Raw genomic sequence first — 18,321 nt, 5'->3', positions numbered from 1 at the left:
CCATGCTAAGGAGGCTGGATCCCCAGCTGCTGGAACAAGCTACTCAGCTTCTGAGTGTGGCAGGTCAGAAGACAAGGGGGTCTAGAACAACTCTTCAACAACTCTCCACAGGACACCCCTCTGCCTGGACAAGTTTCCACAAATTAGCAGATGACAAAGGGCTGTGCCAGTGTCCTGGCATACAGATGTCCTGGCACAGAGATGTCCCACTGTCCCTCCCCAAAGACAAGGGCGGGCTAGAAGGCTGCAACTTGTAAAGGAGCTGCACAAGACAGACTAAATAGGTCATCAATTCTTAACAGCTTCAAGAAGGTTACGTCTTTTGAAGGGTTCTGCTTATGTAGCTCAACTGAGCAGAAAGGTGGTTTCCTGATCTGTAACACAGTTCATTTCTTTCCTTTCTTTGCAATTAAAAGATGATTTACAGCCATTCATAGCAGTGGAAGCGGAACACACATCATTTCTTTTGATGTTCTATAGTGTACAAAGGGAAAACAAGGTATGTAAAGCAGTCATGATTTATTCCATACTTGAGTCTCACACACTTTTTAGTACTGGATGAGACCATCTTGGGAAGGGAAGTTTGTCTGGGAACTCTAAAGCTTCAGGTAGGGAAAGTCTTGTAACACTGAAAACAAATGAAGAATCTTCTTATCCCTTACAGTTGTAGGTAAGGTTGCTTACAAACTGACATTTTAAATATAGACTAAATAAACGCATGAAGCAATAAATGTTTTGCCTGGCAACTGCCCTCACTGCTACATTATTTACTTACTTTGAGTATATGTATCTGTTAGTGGGGAGGGAAGCTAAAGAAAAAAAGATTAAAGCATTTTCCTTGTTTTGTTCCCTCTACTGCTTCAATTGGCAAACACAAACTTGAACAGCAACATAAGAACTGGGTCTCAAAATAAGACACTGGCAAGTTTTTATCTTAATTTTTATTACAAAATTATTTTTAAAATAATCTGCTAAGATTTAAAGTTTAATTTAAAAAACATCCACAGCTCATCAGACTAACAAAAGGAAAACAAATATAAAGTAAGTATGCATTGTATTTTGTTCCCCATTATAAACCATCAGGAAAATCAGCTTTTTCTAGCAGCTCTGCTTCTACTGCTGCAAATAAGTAAGTGGCAGAGGTTTCACTAAGTATTTAAATAATTAACACCACATATAAATAGATGGAATTGCTGACTGTTTAAAAAGTGTAATTTTACATCAAACATGGTCAATCAACAATTCATTTGCCAATTAACACAAGAACTGCTCCTTTTATTTCCTCTGAGGTAGACAGTCATGAGAGACACAAACACGTAAGAGGATCCACTGCCTTTGTCATTATTTTAGTTCAAAATCCACTGTTTTGCAAAAATCATCTTCTTTATGAGAACATAGGTAATTCAGAACTGTTTACTTTCATTGCCAATCTTCAGTGATAATACATTATTGTTCTTCAAAACTAACACATTACAAGTGCAACATGGTAGCACTTATGATGCTGGGAGACAACAGCTGCAGTGAGAATACTTTAAAACACATTTGTTTTCTTGAGGCTTGAAAAAACAAAACAGGGATGGACTTACATTCCGACATAAGTATTTAAGTATCTCAAGATCATCAAAATACAGGACCAGCTTGTACAAACTGGAGATAGTATTAAAGAATTTTAACTGAAATGCAATTGCTTTTATTTCTGTTCTCTTCTGAGAAACCACCAGTAATAATGGCAAGTTTGAGAGGCTGCTGGGGAGGGGATGGAATTTCAGAATTAAGCTACAAGACCCAACTCAGTTTTCATTCTGCAGAAGAGTGAAATAATCAATATGCTGAAACTTCAAAACCTCATTTCCCCAGCTGGTCCAGCCAGGTTGTAGGTTGCGAGCAAACAACTCCAAGCATTCCACATCTGGCTTGATAAACTCTGCCAGAACCCCTGTGCAAGAGAAAAAAAAAAAAGGAGATAACAGTGACAAAGACAAAAATAACAATAGTAAACAAATAAAATATCCCCTGTGCTACTCTGGATGAAAAAAATGAATGCTTCATTAAAAAAAGAGATGGCAAATTAATTTCAGAGGTTTCATCAAACAGCTAGACTATTTATAGTGAGAAAGTAATTTTAAGTAAGTGCCCTTGAAATTCTGAACAATACTGTCAAGGCCTTCAATAGCCTTGATTTATTGGTTTTCATTTGGATGAAAGGGAATGAGGATTTATATCAGCCTCCATATAGATGAGTTCTGAATTTTTCACTAATATCAACCAAACACCTCCTAAAGACTCACTTAGCTCCTTTAACACAGGGGCAACATTTTTCAAAATACATAAAACCTTTCCTTAATTAAGATCACACTCTTTTCCTTCACATCTTAAAGTGGATAAAAGCTTTTTTTTTATGACAATTGTTAAAAGGTAGAATAAGAAACACCATTTGAATAAGCATAGCACTAAAAAGACTATAAAAATGCAGGGACTTCTTTTCCTCTCAATATCAACTTGGCAACAGAAGAAATAGTTATATAACGGTGCTCTTTAATTGAGTGAAATAAATCAGTTAGGCATTTTTACTACTTAAATCCAAATAAATAGATGCTTGTCATTAATATGAATTCTGTCATTGATTATAACTGGTATTCTTGGAGTGATAGAGAGATCTTGCATTTCCCCTGAAAAGTATAATTCCAAAGACTTTATCATTAAACATGTTACTTGTCATACAGAGCCATTCAGTTTGTGGCTGCGTTAAACAACATCTTAACTAGGTTTCAGGAAACAGTTACAAAGATTTTACATATAAAAATGTAAAGTTTAAGGAATACACAACTTTAAAAAGGTGACAAAAAGACTGAAAAAGATACCTATACTAAAAATTACATGTTAAGTTTTAATTTTTGCAACTGAGAACAAAATAAGTTAAACTATGAAATCGTTTCCTTTTCCAAGGGATATCTTGGTCATTTCTGTTCAGAACTCACAGTGGTTTCAGAATTTCTGTATCTTAAAAAAACAACTCATAAATCCACATTATGTTGCTTGACACAGTCTCTTCAGATACAATAATTCCAGAAAGGAAAAATGCATCCAATCAGCATACATCAGAGTCTGAGGTTTTTGATGCAATCCAAATTCGGACTTTTTGCATCAAGTTTGCCAGTGGATTGCTCCTGCTGCAGAGAAACTAGCATCCACTTCACTTTCCAGTGGGTATTAATCAACCCCAGATACATATCCTGCCTACACAATCTCCTCTTCCAAAGCTTCAATCCATTCAAAACGCTTCTGTAATGGTGTTTCCAGGCTTTCTTGTATTTTGGCATGGCATATATATAAACAACCCTTCTCCTAATCCTTCACAAATGTCAAATGAATGTCTCAGATGGGTTATCATCAAGGCAGCTTTCAGTCTAAAAAAACCACTGCTACCAGCAGGAATCTCATTCTAAAAACCTGCTTTTAGAGACAAGCTAAAATGTTTAAATAAGTCTAACATTTGCAGAGACAGTCTGGAAAGTTTGGAGGAAAACGTACATTCTGACAGAAAACTTGCACTGAGCATTGCTGTTTGGTGTCACAGGGGTTCAACTAATTAGACACCACTTATATCATTTTGCAAACCCATTATATTAAAAAAATGCGGTAAAACTTACTGTTCTTTTTCAATGCTCTATTTAGTTAAGGATTTCTTGTGCAAAATTTGCTGGCAACACGATCAGAAGGGTGGAGTACCACTCCTATAAGGACAGGCTGAAAGAGTTGGGGTTTTTCAGCCTGGAGAAGAAAAGGCTCCAGGAAAAACTAATTGCAGTCTTTCAATAATTAAAGGGGGCCTATAAGAAAGATGGGAACAAATTTTTTAGCAGGGCCTGTAGTGACAGGACAAGGGGTAATGGTTTTAAACTGAAAGAGGATAGATTTAGACTAAATATTAAGAAGAAATTTTTTACAATGAGGGTAGAACAGGAACAGTGGAATAGGTTGCTTGGAGAGGTGGTAGAAGTCTGATTCCTGGAAATGAATTCAAGGTCAAGTTGGACAGGGTTCGGAGAAACCTGATCTAGTTGAAGGTGTCCCTGCTCATGGCAGAGGGCTGGAATAGATGACCTTCTAAAGATCCCTTCTAACCCAAACCAATCTATGACTCCATGATGTTAACAAAAGGCTTCCAAACATCTATTCTCTTCATCATGTAAGAAAGCCCTTGTTGCAGAAGGTTGCACTTTTTCCACATAAGATAAGGGAGAGACTGTGGAAAGCACAGCTCTAAAGCATTCAATAAACTCTCTGTGAGCAGATCCTGACATGTAGGGTATCTTTTTGACCCTAATGGTCACAAGATCATGTAGAACTTACTGCAGAATCAGGCTTTATTCAACTTCTTTCCCCTTTCCATCTAAAACCAAAACAGAACTATTTTATGCTTTATATAGGCTTCTAAATAGACGAAGCAAATATTTAGTTGACAAAATTTTGTTAAGAGCACATTAGCAATATTAACATTTCTTCTTTAAATGTACAGATTAAAAATACCACCGCAGCATTAAGTCTAGTGATCAAAAGCAGTTTTACTGAGTACCAACAACTTCTATGCCTAAGAGAACATATTTTAAAAGCACACTTAGGAGATTCGATGAATCTTCAAGATTTGTTCGTCAGAAAGCAAAAGAGAGGTAGCCAAAAAATAGGTTTGTTCAGCAGAAGCAGGAAGCTCATGCCAATCTTCAGATCGATTTGGTTATAGAATTTGAAAGGAAGTCCCAGGAATCCCCCATGTTGCTGCTAACAGAGAGAGCATCTTTTTTGCATTCACATTTTTTTAAAAAACAGAGACAGAATACAAATTATTCAAGATCACATTCTAGTATTTTTCATTGCTAGGTTGTAGGTATTTACATAATCACATCAGGCAGTAACTTGCTCTGCAATAGAAATTACCATATCAAGAGGGCAATAATGTATCTGTATTTCATTGACATAAAATCTCACTACACTGGTTTCCTGAAAATAGGAAAATTCAGTGTTCAAGTTATAAATCATAGCTTCTTTGTTAAACTTCTATATCACCAGAAGGCTACCTTAACACACAGATATGACTTGCAGCCCTTAAGCAAACTCTGGAGATTTTGCCTCTGAAAACATGTTAAAGGATCTGTATTATTTAAGTATTATGTTTTTCTATCACAGGAATAGACTCAAAAAAGAAAAAAAAAAAAACAAAAAACCACCACAATTACTTCTATCTGCTTACAGATACCAGTGACAATAAACAGCTTAAACAGACAACACACAGTTTACTCTTATCACTTGCAGGTGTCATAAACACAATGACAGCACCCTGAGTACCTATACTCATGCATCTAATGGCCTAGGACACACAAAGCTACCACAAAGCCAGCTGTTAGATATAACACTGACCTTCCAGAAAACACACTTCCTTCTGAAGTGCAACCCAGCAGCCAGGCAGGCTACTTACCATGCCTGCCTCCTCTTAATCCCAAAAGGATACTGAAGATGCATGCTGCTAAAAAAGTTTAAATCATCAACAGGAGAAATAAGTTTTGAAATAAGCAAGTTTCCCCTTACCTTCTGAATGTGCCAAATTAGATACATCAAGTGAAAATAACTTGGCTTTTCACTGCCCAATTTGTGAGCCATGCAAAGCGCAAAGCACAAGATGAAACTCATTGCATAGTAACCCTTTGAAAGGGTTTGCAATGTAGAGGTCATCATTGTCTAGTTTGTCTACTCCCTCAACAAAGCAGTATCAAAAAAAAGTGAAACTCAGCACAAAAATGGTTTTACACCTCTGCATCTTTTCTGAACAATGTACTTATCAATTAGTCTAACACTAAGGGCTCACAAGGTGCATAAGAAAACAAAAGGCATTTACTTCTTTTTACTTCTAAAAACACTTTAATAATGCAGCCTAACAAGTCAAAGTTGGTACAAAAGATGGGGGTTCCCAAGATTTCCCATTGCATTATTCTGCTGGAGATATGCCAAGTGGATAGAACATAGCCAAGAATTAATTTTGGTGTGCTTAGGCATACTCCTATATGACAATGTTGTTTATATCAGTAAACATACGTACTTAAAAGCTGGAGGAGTAATGGCTATAACAAGAATAATCTATAAAACAGGAAAAAGCAAAAAAAAGATGTCTACATTACTTCATATTCTCTATGTAACTTAATACCTTCTATATCTAAGAACAATACTGAATTGAATTAGGAAGAAAACCTTTTGAATCAAAACCAGGAGTAATAAAATTTCATTTGCATAAAGAAGCTTAAGTACATTTACAATTACATATTAAAGGTCTAAGTATTCAACACAGCACATGCATCACCAAAAATCTCGACAGCCACAATTTCATGGTTAAATGAACTGCAGGAACCCAAACATCTCTTTTTGATGGCTCACTTTAATTTACATCTTTCTCTTCCCCAGAGAGATAAACTGTCATAATTATTCATTAAGTAGCTACATATGTATCAACATGCAGCCCTTAAAGAAGTAACAAGAAATAAAGTGTCAGACAGCATCCGTAAATACTAATATTTTTGGCTTTGTTATTACTTAAACAAAGCATAAAAAATGTGTGTGACTCATCAAGTGTCCTTCTCCCCCACTGCCAACTCTCTGATTCTGTTCAAATTTCTTCTGAACCACTCTAGGATGTAGCTCAGCTGCTCTCTACTGGCCACTTGAGAATATTGTCTGATAACGAAAGAGAGGCCCTTTTACAACACTGAAGTCAAAGCATCAGCAATTGGCTTTTGTCTTATGGTCTACCTTTTCATTCTATAAACATGTTCTAAATGGAGCTGCCAAAACTGTAGAACACAAGTGGATTTTTATAAAAAACTTGTAAATCACTCATATTTCTCAACAGTAAATTCATTTTTCAAATAGAAACAAATACTGCACAATGGTATTAAATTACAGCATTCAAGTAAATATTTAAGAAATGCATAAGTTAGCATACACAATTTATTTTAAAACCCATTCAGAATAATAATTTATGAAAGATTTCCCAGTATGATTTCTAGATTCTGCCCTACAAAATAATTTTTCTGAGGACCATTTTGGCACTAGAATTCTCTATAATACATAGAAACTGCTGTTTTGCACCCTTGGATACCTCAGAAGCTTCCTGTTTGTGTCTGAGTGTGCCACTAAGTATCGGTTTTCTGAGGAGGCCCTAGGTGGCCATCTCACAAATCACTACCCTACCATTCATTAGCTTGAATCAACACACATACTTCCTGCTGTAGCCCTAATTTTTAAAAATGTGGCTTCACAACTGCAAAAAAAACCTCCTAGAACTGCCCTTTTTCTTTAACTAACCAAAGTATGTGTCTTCTAGTTTTTTAACAGATGTATACATAGGTATGTTACTTTAATAAATACAAGCCAAACATATGAATTTTAGAGCCTTTCTGAACATATTAACACCAGTCCAGATCAGCTTCTTAATAAAAATTGTTCTGTTCCTTGGAAAGGGAAAAAGGAAAGCATGTCAGTGAAGTGTGATGCCTCTCCTCTCCAACAGCTTTATGCCTTTCTTATCCCTGCCTTTTTTGATGTGATTACCTAGCACCACAAGCACCCACAATATCTGCAGGTACATCATGAGTGTTCCCTTGGGGGAGGATGAAACCATTTTTGTGAGAGGTATTAAATGTTTCTTACCATAAGCACTGCAAGGCACTCAGGTGCTATAGCGAAGAAAGTAGTACAACTTCCTATTGATTAAATTAGAGTAAGAATACTCCAGAACCATGTGCAAAAGGTAACATATCACACACAAATCTTCAAATCCTTTGGATTAAACTCTAAAAAGTTTAATTCATGCCCATGATAACTGGCTGGCTGGAGTTACTACATCAGTTTCAGTAAATTAAATACAGTTCCCCAGAAATAAGCAGAGCATGCCTTATTTGTTGCCTACTGCTACCAGTTTTAAAATAATTAAGTTTTTGGATTTAAAGGCACAACTGTACTGTAGGCTGATAAGAAACTTAGGCAGAACTAAAAACATTTCTTCCAGGATGACATAGTAAAGAAAAAGGTTCTGCTTTTATTGACTAAGTAGAAGCTATCCCAATTTATATATTCACAAAGTTCCCCCCTTTCCCAGAAAGCACTTTAGTTAATTTGGTATAACTTCATACATACAGTGCCTGTAAGCTGTTCCTGCAGCATTTCAAATCAAGTTTTTAAAAATTTAACTTTTCCTTACACTTCTACCCAAAATAGTTACATAATAATCCAGGAAGTTCTACTTTTCACATTCATTTTTAGAGACCAAGGCTGAGGTGTCTGATAACATTTTAACTAATGTTCAGGAACCACAAGTCCTGCTGGGCAAAACTGCTTGCCATGAGAGAAATTAAGGCATTTCATACATAAACATATCCATTTCAGACATCCAAGTCCAATGCCCTACAGAAATTTTAGACACCAACAAAAACATACCAGTAAGAGGGGGTTTATGTGAATGCAGACTGCAGGGTATGCTGACAATTAACTTATGTTCTGGAACTGGAAGTACATCTTCAGATTTCCTGTTGCATAAATCGGAACAAGAAAAGAAGCGTGAGAATTGATACCACCAAATGTGATGCTGCAGCTCTCACAGAGCTACTTCAGATGTGAGGTGAAACACCAAATGTTCATTCAGAGTCAAACTTCAGGTAAGTGTAAGGGAAGTTAAGTGGTGCTCCGTCATAAAATACAAAAAGATGTTTAAAACCTCCATGATTTCATAAACCAAGATGTGGTTAACAATAGCCATAAAAAGCCACAGAGAACAAACAATGTAGTCCTCTGTGTTCTTACATGTCGAAAAACACCAGCATCCCCAAACTGGCGTCTGCCTGTGCCAAGGCTTCGTGATCCATGAGAGCCTCTCAGCAAATAAAGCCCTGTGCACAAGGCTTTTATCTAAGCCCATTTCCCAACACAGACAGATATATGTAACAAAGGTTTCCATCCCTTAATCTCACTAAAGCCCTCCCTCATCCCAAAGCTAGTAAGGTTACTTTTATGTCTAAAGTAAGTCAAAACTTGACATGAAGAGAAGATTTTGGGACATCACACTACATAATGAATAAGCAATATGTACAAAGAAAATCCTAGCAGCCTCTAAAAATACTTTTACCATAAGTAGTCTGGCATACCTCAAGGCTTCCTTTACATGTCCTTGAACTCTCCCCAGTACAAGAACTTCATAGGGCTTTTTGTGTAAAGAATCCAAAGGCAATACAAATTCTCCACCTCTAGTAATCTGACATAAAGAAGTTAAAAATTAGGTACAAAAATCTTCCACTGCATTTTTGTTGAGTCATTTTCTTTGATATAGAGAAAGATACTAATGATACTATACCTTTCAGAAACAAAAGCACGTGGTAACAAATAGACAAATGGTAAAAATGTAAGTTGTCATAGCGCAAGCCCTATCAGTCTCCAAGAAAGCAACAAAACAAACTGAGAACTTACTTTGACCCAGTGCCACTCAGCAAGTGTTTTCACAGACCAATAAGGATAAAGTTCATCCTTAACAAAACGTAAATGCTTCTGTCTATTAGTCACCCACGTGACTACAAGACAATTTGGAGCCGCTAGTGCTGGTACAGGAATCTGCTTGATTTGCCACGAAGACAAGTAGCTGTATCTATATGCCAGTACAGTGAGAAAGGCAAGTTAGCATATACCAAATACAAAAATCACAAAGCAACAGAAATGGATAAAGAATTAAACAGCCAAGGTGTTTCAAGAACTATCTCCTGAAAACACGTCATAAAAATGGTTCAAGACTGACACCCAGTGGTCAAATCTAATGGACTCTGGTATAAAATCATTAGTGTACACACTCAAATTTTACTGAGCAGAACCTTTAGCCTCATATATCTACTATTCCCCCAAATAGAGTATCATGAGTTGTGAATTCTAAAATCCCATGTTTCATTTAAGAACGATCATATGTAACTTAACTCTCTCATCTTTATGCTGGAAAAAAGCTTTTTAGTGACAAGTAGCTCTTTAGTCAATGTAACATTATTCACTTTTCATAATAAGCAATTGCTCTTCTGACTGAGACTGACAGGTGAGTCATTTACAAGCCTAAGGGCAACACTAATTTAAGTTAAAAGGTCAGAAAAGAGTAATCACTTCTCCAATTATTTGCAGAAGTTATTATTTTATTCATGGTAAAAGTTCTCTAGCTTATTCAGAACAGTTCTGCACATTTCTGAGCTAGCTGTATGCCACATCAGCAAATCCACTCCACTTTCCAGATTCTGTCCTGTTCTACCATTTTTCTCATTATGCTATTCTGCACTATTAGCCAGTTGCAATTCATGGAACCTACACCCTGCAGTACCAAGAACACTGGCACACTGCCTACTGGAATTGGTAACCAATGGGTACCTGGGATGCCTATGCAATGCAACAGTGAGAAAAGGGTAACACGGATAAAATCCAAAATACCTCTTGGAGTAGACTCCAAGTAGAGAATACAAAATTCGCTACCCAGACATGAAATACTTTAAAAAGATAAGCCATCAACAAGGTATCTTACAGCAGCAATTGTGCTTCCACTTTTTGCCTTTATTTTCTAAGGGTGAGAAGGTCTTGCTGGCTAGTTCATGCTTGTGAATAACTACAGTTTTCCTTTAAGTAACTTACACAGTTAAGAAATGCACTCGGATGAATTTAACTCTGGGTTTCTAGAGGTTTATGTAGGACTTTCAAACTAAAAACCTAATTAGTCTGTCTGTCTTCAAATTACATTTTCATAACAAGCTTCAAAAGCTACAGTAGACATTATTCTAGAAAGCTGTATGGCCGTATTTCCTGTTTGCCCTTCTTTTACATGGATACAATTCTACAGTAATCAAGAGAGCTCCACTGGCATAAGCCTGATGTTACTCAGTGGAGCAGGAAGCCCATAATAGTTTAAGTTAATGAGTTCATAAACTACAGTACTAAGAAAGTTCCTATTGCACTTGAGGACATAAATGCTGCATTATCACTTTTCCCTCTTCTACCCATCAGGCTGAAGCTCAAACTAAAATCAAAACAACAAAAAATCAACCCTAAAACTTCTAAATTGAACCTCAGTCCAGGAAATACTTAAACACTTATCTAGTTCTATGCCCATTAAAGTAACCCCATTAATTTCAAATTAATATCTGCATGATCTGGGCCTTATAAACAGTTGCTTTGCTTTTAAATCTCAATGACTAATGTTCTCTCACCAGTTAGGTAATTTAAGATCTAGTCTTGCAAATATTGTGAACACAAAATATCCAAGCCATTTCAGTGAAACCCCTGAGACACATCACAGATAGAAAGTAGGCATGTGCCAAAATATTTACAAGTTTAAGCTACAGTCTCAGTTATATTGGTCTTGGACTACACCAGTATATTAAAATGTTCATTACTCATTGTAAGCAAAGATTACAAACTTGGTTTGATTTGACAATAAAATTTACCTGTTACTCCTTTTAACAGATTTGTTCTCCCATGGTGGATCAATCACAATTACATCATACTTCTTCTTGTCTGGAAAGTGAAATTACAAAAAAAAAAAAGTGCCAGTAAATTAGTTTTGAAATACTAGTTTTAAAATAAATCTACTAGTTAAAACTGATGAAGGCTTAGCTACCCACACAGACAGCATCTAAAGAGCCAATTACACAGCAAAACTGCAACCTTCTTCTGTTCTTTCCAGATAAGAAGTTGAAAGGCTTATAGCATGCTTGTTGAAAGAACATTTATGTGATCTGTGTCTGATCCCTCCAAGAAATTTACAACATCTTGAGAACTTCCAGAAAAAAAAAAGAAAAAAAAAAACTGATAGAAGAGTAAAAAGTCTCAAAGATGAAAATTTCTCCACACTTCCTAAGAGAAACTCTGTAATAAGGCAACCAGCTGAATGCAAGTCTGCAGTCCTGAATGCAAGATTCCCGTGCTGTCTGATCTTTCAGCAGGCCAAACGGGACATGAAAAGCTCCAAACCAGCCTTGGAAAACTGTGTTTTGCACTACTGGAGATGAAGAGAGACAGAGAGCTAGGCCCAGTGTGTGAAATGGAAATTAATGGACAGGAAGAAGAGAACTGAAAGAGTTTTCATGGGACAAGATGCATTTACTTTAGCTGGAAGATAGAGGATACAGGACATGTCCATGAAAAAAAACATGACTCTTTAATTTTATACTGTCCACAGAATATATTTGTTCCTTCTTTGAGTCTGATGCTAATTATTTAAACAGCTAATAACAACTTAATATTTAATGTCCATTAAATGCGCTTTCTACATCTTATTCCTTTCTTAACATTGGAGGTTTCATACTGAGAGTGGGCTGACAAGCAAGAAATAATCTTCTTTTGGCAGGTGAAAGGGAAGAAGAAAAATAGGAATTAAAATGGACACTAGATTTTCTAAGTAAATAAAAATAAATAAATACATGAAAAAAATCTAAAGTCATGGCATTTTATTAATATTCACTGTTAGTTACTTGAAAAAGCATTTTCTCAAATTTTCTGGACTGCTCTCTGACCTCTGGGAGAATTGAAACTTGGTATGTGCATAGCTGTGATTCAGAAAATAGTGATCTTCCTCTTTCATAAAGTTGAAAGAAGACAACTGGCTATAATTACTATTATTTTGATAACAAGATTCTACCTTCTGCATTCCTTCTTCTTAAAAAAAATAAAACCATGAATATATAAGTTGCATATGAGAAAGAAATATATATAACTAATAAATCTAAAATTACTGATTAGAGGATAGAGCAGTAATCACCAGCTCTTGCTCACAGGTAACATCTTTCCTGTAAGACTGTCTGATGTTAGTTCTGATTAGTAATAATAGTCAAATTGAAAGTTAATAGAATGGTGAAGCACAGTGAAGATTGTTGCTTATTGTCAGCTTAAAGCTTTCTGCATGGCCCATTAAGATTGAGAATACTGGCTTGGATAGCTTCTGATTTACTTTTAGAGGAGCTATTAATCCTAGAATCCCACCACTTCCCTGTCACTGATTTTGACTTAAGCCAGTACCCTCAGTTGTGAAATGTAGCAGCTGAGAAGTCAGCTTGTGTTTGCTACTCATATTCTTGCTAAAGTGGCCTTCACCTAGAGTTGGGTGCAGCAGTTCTTTGGGGGACACTGGCGTTGGTTCCACAATCAGTTTATGCCTATATACACAGACCCTGTCATTGACCAGGATGAATCTGTAAGGGAATCCTTGAAGTGCATCATCTCATTCCTCTCCCATGGTCTAATCCAGCTAAAAATGAATATAGCAGGAACATCACCCCAGCAGCAGCATGGTCCTACCTATGTTAAAGCCTCATCCTGTGGAACAGGGACCCAGCAGCACAGCTAGTCCCAATTTAGTGTATTTGCATGACTTCTGTACTCAACAGTGGCTCAGAACACGCTCACAAACTGCTGTATTTTGGGCTTCACGTAAGTGGCTGAGATTTTTAAAGGATAGATTTTAAAGGCGAGACAGATAACCTCACCATGACATGAGCTCATAAACATTCAAGATTCCTTTGAAAAACCTCACCTATTTGCACAAAATTAGAAATACCACTTTCAAAGCTTGCAGCAGCATCTCCTATCAGTGTGATGCTGTATATTAAAATCTGTTCACTGAGTCCTTAGTCATATTTACGTTAACTGCTATTCTCAGCAGGAGAGAAGCGGTAATTTCTAATGCCTAAAGACACTTACAGTTCAGCAGGGGCTGCAAACATGAAATATCAGATAAAAGGAAACTGCTTTTTGGTGGCACCAAATACTTCTGCCCCATTAAGACAACTGTCTTCGCCCAGTTTGAGCTGTTTTCTGTAACACACGAAAGCACGTCCTGCTCTGGAATGGAGGTTTCATCATCTAGCACATGTACAGCTTGATGGTCACTTTCATTCACAGATGGAAACTGCTTTGCCATTTCACATAATTCAGCCAATCCACAGCCAGTGTGTCCAGGGACAACATTCTTCCTGCTACTGAGCTCTGCAGTAGCAGGGTGAAGAAAACCACTTTTGAGTCCTTCTTGAACAAGGTGCAAAGTGCCTTCCCAAATGAGCTTCCTGACCTGTATAAAGAAACAGGGGAAAAATAAATAATCTTTCAATAATCTACTTGATGAGGGAATAAGAGAGAGAAACCAAACATTTTCAATCTGCAGAATGGAAAAGGATCTTTGCCAAATACCAAGAACACTGTCTCAAAAGCTACAGGGGCATGCTGATGAAGCCATACTAATTTTTATTGGTTTTTTTTGGTGAAGTGGCAATTATTTGAAGCCTGAAGAAAGAAAGAGTGAGAGAATACCAAATAAAACATTTCATAGACAATAGAGGTAGAATATTATTATTCCAAACAAACATAAATTGCAAAGAATTAATTTGAAGCAAATGATCAAATTTTAATCTAATTTCAAGTTACTGTGTCCATAAACATGTTTTAAAAAAAACAGCCAACCAGTATTTCTCCACATTTTAATTCTCTTTGAAAAACAATAGCCTGTGCATTTTAAAAGTAATATGGAAAGACAATAAGTAAATCAAATTAAATTACTATAATTTTTTTTCAACTTTTCTAAGTGACACACCTCTCAAATGATCTGCCGTTGAGTCCAGGAAGACAAGATTATTGGATCTATATACACTCTCATTCACTTCAGCACCCCTCCTTTACAGCATTTGGAGACCTAGTTTATTCCCAAATCATTAAGCCTTTATGATTTTGAATTACCAATGAGGCATTTTTGTTCATTTAGCATAGCAATGTCACCAGTTACAGTGGCTTTATCAAAGGTTTCAAATGCTTTTTAGGATTCCTAAAGCTCGATTCTAGAATCCTCAACTTTACAAGATATTTTTTACAAAATACTCCTTATTACAACTTCCAAATGAACTGGGGGAGGATTTATTTTTTTTTTCATTCTTTAATAGGACCATCACCTAGATATCTGTGGGGACAGAGTCACAATTTTTAGTACCTAGGCTTGTGATAGTAAAATTTCATACTGCTTTAACTGAATTAATACATTTATCTTTGAAAATGCAACAAGTTGCACAGCTGAATTAACACAGATGGCTTTTCTTCTTACACACAAGTTAATTCACAGGTGGACAAAGCCTCTCTACTATATGCAATTTAAACAGTAGTTTAAACAAATGTTGTTGAAGAAATTTAGCATATTTTGAATTATTCCCTATGTTGACTCTGACTGAAACTCACACAGATTCAATGCCTGTTTTCACTGGCAGACATAAATCAGGAGGAGGGAAGGGGGAGGTTGGAAAACAATTATAAATATATGAGTAAGTGCCAAAATAATCTGAATTTACTAGTCAGCCTTTAACACTTGAAATACAGTAGAAAAACCCAATATACTCTAATTAGTGAATGATATTGGAGGCTAACTGGGATCAAGTATTTTTCAAAACTGTCTTTTTTGCATATTCACCAAAAATTATCTGAAGTTACACAGCTCTCCAAGATATCAGACTTCTCTTTATTTCTTCCCTTATTCCTATTGTTAAATGGCTTTTAGTTGAAAGGTTTTCATACTTAAAAACCTATATTTGATGTTGAACTTCAAACCCCTCTCCTTAAAGGCAATTCTGCACATTCAGAGCTTATTCACAATAATTACAGCATCTCTACACTGTATTCTAGCAAGCTGTACATGTTTACCACAAAATTGTTGTCATGTAAAAGAAGAAAAATGTAGTAATTTAAATATAGTCCAAGGGGAACAAAATCAAACAAAAAGCCCAATAAAATTACTACATTTGTCAGAGAAAAGAAAGCGAGTGTAGGTCCCAGTTCAGGTCCATATCACTACTTAGGAAAGCAGTAAGAATACATCAAGTATTATCCACATATTATATTTCTATGATTTACTAACACACTTGTAACTTCACCAGTATATCACTGATGTGATTGTGAACAGAAACTTGAATTCTAATTCGTCCATGATGCCTTAGTACAACAATGTAAAAGCCCAGAGGGAAGAATCTTTCCTCATTAGCAGAAGTGGGACATCTTGGAGCACAACATTTAAGAACCAGAGAGATGACCTTTCCATTACTGGAACAAGCTACAAGAACAGAACTTGTCTGCAGCCATGTCTTGCCCTCCATACACAGTCCAAAGTCAGGTAATATGTCTTGCAAAACATACCGTTGTTCAAACTTACCCTTGAATGGTATTCTAAGGCATCCAGCTCACCTTGGTTGTATACACATTTCCTTTTACGTTTCTGCAGAATGAGCAAACGGTGGGGAAAAAAAAGAAAATCCTTGTTACTCCATAATGAAAAGGAAAAAAAATAAAAAATAAGAACCTGAATTACAAAATAACTCCTTTAAAAGCAAAAGAATCTTTTCATCTCTTTCTTTTTCTAACACAAGTATAAGTCCAGTAAGCAAAAAATATGCTCTCAAAATACCTAGTTATGTTACTCATAATACCTGTAGTTATGTTACTCATGGCTCTGGGATCTGAAGGTACCTAGTGCATGCCACAGTTCATGTTCATGCCTCCTTTGGGCCCACACAAGAAGGTATTTGTTCAGCTGCCAAGTGCAGTTTACTAATAACAGGAAAAAAATGACTAGGTCTACATTATTCCATTTGTTAGTTTAGACCTGTGACTCCCTTTTTTGTTTGATCCAAAAGGAACAGTACTGAACAATCTACATATTGAAAGTAAAGTCATACTGTCCTTCTTGTTACTTGCACAATCTTGACAGTTGCCACAGTTTCAGTCCAAGTACCTGACCACAGTATCAGAAGATTGCTTTTGAGTCACAGGATGTATGTTACTGACATAAGGGACACAAGGCTACCCTCATGAGTACTTACATTTACCATGCATCTTAAAATCTATTGTTCCTGCTCTACTACACAACCTCAGGAAACTGAAATGTGCAACCCAGTGTCAGTGATGTATTATTTACCAGGAGCTTTTGTCATTTACTGTATTATGGAGAACATACCTTCCTAGCACTGGCAACACAATCTCCAGCTTCACTCTTGGCTCCGTCTTGATGTTCCTCTCTGCTGCTGTTGGTCTGTACTTCTGTGCCACTCACCTCTGGGCATCCCTGCCACAGCTGCTTCTCAGGAGCTGCAGCTATATGGGGCTTAGAAATGTCAAAGAACTCATCCCGAAACACATATCTCTTTTTTGCTCTTTTACCTTCTGTTTCTCTTGCATCTCCAGGATCCAGAAGAGGACCACCTCTCCACGAAGAGGTGGCAACAACGCCAGAAGTAGCATGACAACCTCCAGTAGAAGCAACAGAGTTATTGAGGGCTGCACTACTCGGGCATGCAAAGGAGTCACAGGTTTCATAGCCACACTGGTTGATGAAAGAGAGATGGTCCACAAGCCACCCCGCTGCCAGCCGATGGACCACGGACATCACAGCTCCCGTCTTCAGGAAGAAACAACTCCCTGAAACTGCAGCCAGCAATCATATGCACTTCCTGGAGGAAACTCCTGTGGGAATTTTTTTTTAAGAGCTCCCTTTTCAGAATTGTCACTGTTTAATAGAGCAGCCCTTATCTTCCAAGAGACGTCTCCCTGAGCGCACAGGGCGCGCTGCAGAAACTTCTGCCTTCAGCTGGTTTTCCTGCGATGCCTTCCCCTCCATCGCCGTTTCATCGTTGTTTTTTTTTCATAGCGAGCAAGCTTTACAATTTTTTTGGAACTTTACACAGCACAGATTTACTCTAAGATGCCTCTTTTAACAAGCCAGGAAATAGGCACCGTGAGGCAGCGAGCACGCAAGAGCCGAGACTTGAGAGGGCAGCCCCCGGGAGCAGCGACGGGAGGACAGCGGCAGCCGCGGCACAAGCGCGGCAGAGCCCGGGCCGCAGGGTGCGGGCACGCCGGGCCCGGCAGCTCGGGCCTTCCCCTCAGAACCCCCGTCCCCGCCACGTCCCACCGCCGCCCCGCGGGGAGAGCGGCCTCGCGCCGCAGCACCCTCCTCGCCGCCCCCAACGGGGGAGCTGTGGAAGCCGGCGCGGAAAGCTCGGCGCGGCGGCCCCCAGCCGCTACCGGGGGTGGGTGGGTGGGCGGGGAGGGAGCTGCCCTCCGCTCCTACCCCTCGCTGCGGGCGAAGGAAAAGCAGAGGGGCTCGCCACAGCACAGCGGCGCCTCACGCCCCCACCGCCACTGCTCCGCCCCGCCTGGGCGCCGCCATCTTGTTGTACGGACGTGACGGAAAGGGAAGCGGTGGCGGCTGCGCGGCCGGGACACGCCCCCGCCCGCTCCTCG

The 18,321-nt window shown here is 37.9% G+C and overlaps 1 protein-coding gene across 6 annotated transcripts; it reads right to left on the bottom strand.

Annotated features, from left to right (window-relative positions):
* Positions 1-926: 926 nt before the first annotated feature.
* On the bottom strand, positions 927-18,248 carry METTL4 (methyltransferase 4, N6-adenosine). Of its 6 annotated transcripts, XM_051611730.1 has the most exons (10): positions 17,036-18,248; positions 16,235-16,297; positions 13,753-14,119; positions 11,502-11,571; positions 9,505-9,679; positions 9,186-9,292; positions 8,482-8,570; positions 7,696-7,748; positions 4,354-4,393; positions 1,856-1,936 (listed from the first exon to the last, which is right to left on the bottom strand). In XM_051611730.1, exons 1-9 carry the CDS (start codon positions 17,462-17,464, stop codon positions 4,361-4,363), a joined length of 1,386 nt encoding a protein of 461 aa, XP_051467690.1. In that variant the 5' UTR covers positions 17,465-18,248; the 3' UTR covers positions 1,856-1,936; positions 4,354-4,360. The 6 variants fall into 6 exon arrangements, with proteins under 6 accessions (XP_051467688.1, XP_051467694.1, XP_051467689.1 ...); XM_051611728.1 differs by lacking the exon at positions 4,354-4,393 and having other exon boundaries at positions 927-1,936; XM_051611734.1 differs by lacking the exon at positions 4,354-4,393 and having other exon boundaries at positions 927-1,936; positions 17,239-18,248.
* Between the last annotated feature and the right edge of the window lie 73 nt (positions 18,249-18,321).

This window comes from Apus apus, chromosome 2 (genome assembly GCF_020740795.1).
Source record: "Apus apus isolate bApuApu2 chromosome 2, bApuApu2.pri.cur, whole genome shotgun sequence".
Taxonomy (NCBI): domain Eukaryota; kingdom Metazoa; phylum Chordata; class Aves; order Apodiformes; family Apodidae; genus Apus; species Apus apus.
The sequence above is the reverse complement of the archived record's forward strand: the minus strand, read 5'-3'. Positions and strand labels throughout refer to the sequence as shown.

Excerpts from the sequence above, each read along its gene's own strand:
- METTL4 (XM_051611728.1), bottom strand. The coding sequence starts at position 17,464 with ATGTCCGTGGTCCATCGGCTGGCAGCGGGGTGGCTTGTGGACCATCTC. Across the intron at positions 14,120-16,234 it reads CCTTAGAATACCATTCAAGG|GTCAGGAAGCTCATTTGGGA; the intron begins GTAAGTTTGAAC and ends TTCTTTATACAG. Across the intron at positions 9,680-11,501 it reads TCTGTTAAAAGGAGTAACAG|ATACAGCTACTTGTCTTCGT; the intron begins GTAAATTTTATT and ends ACTGGCATATAG.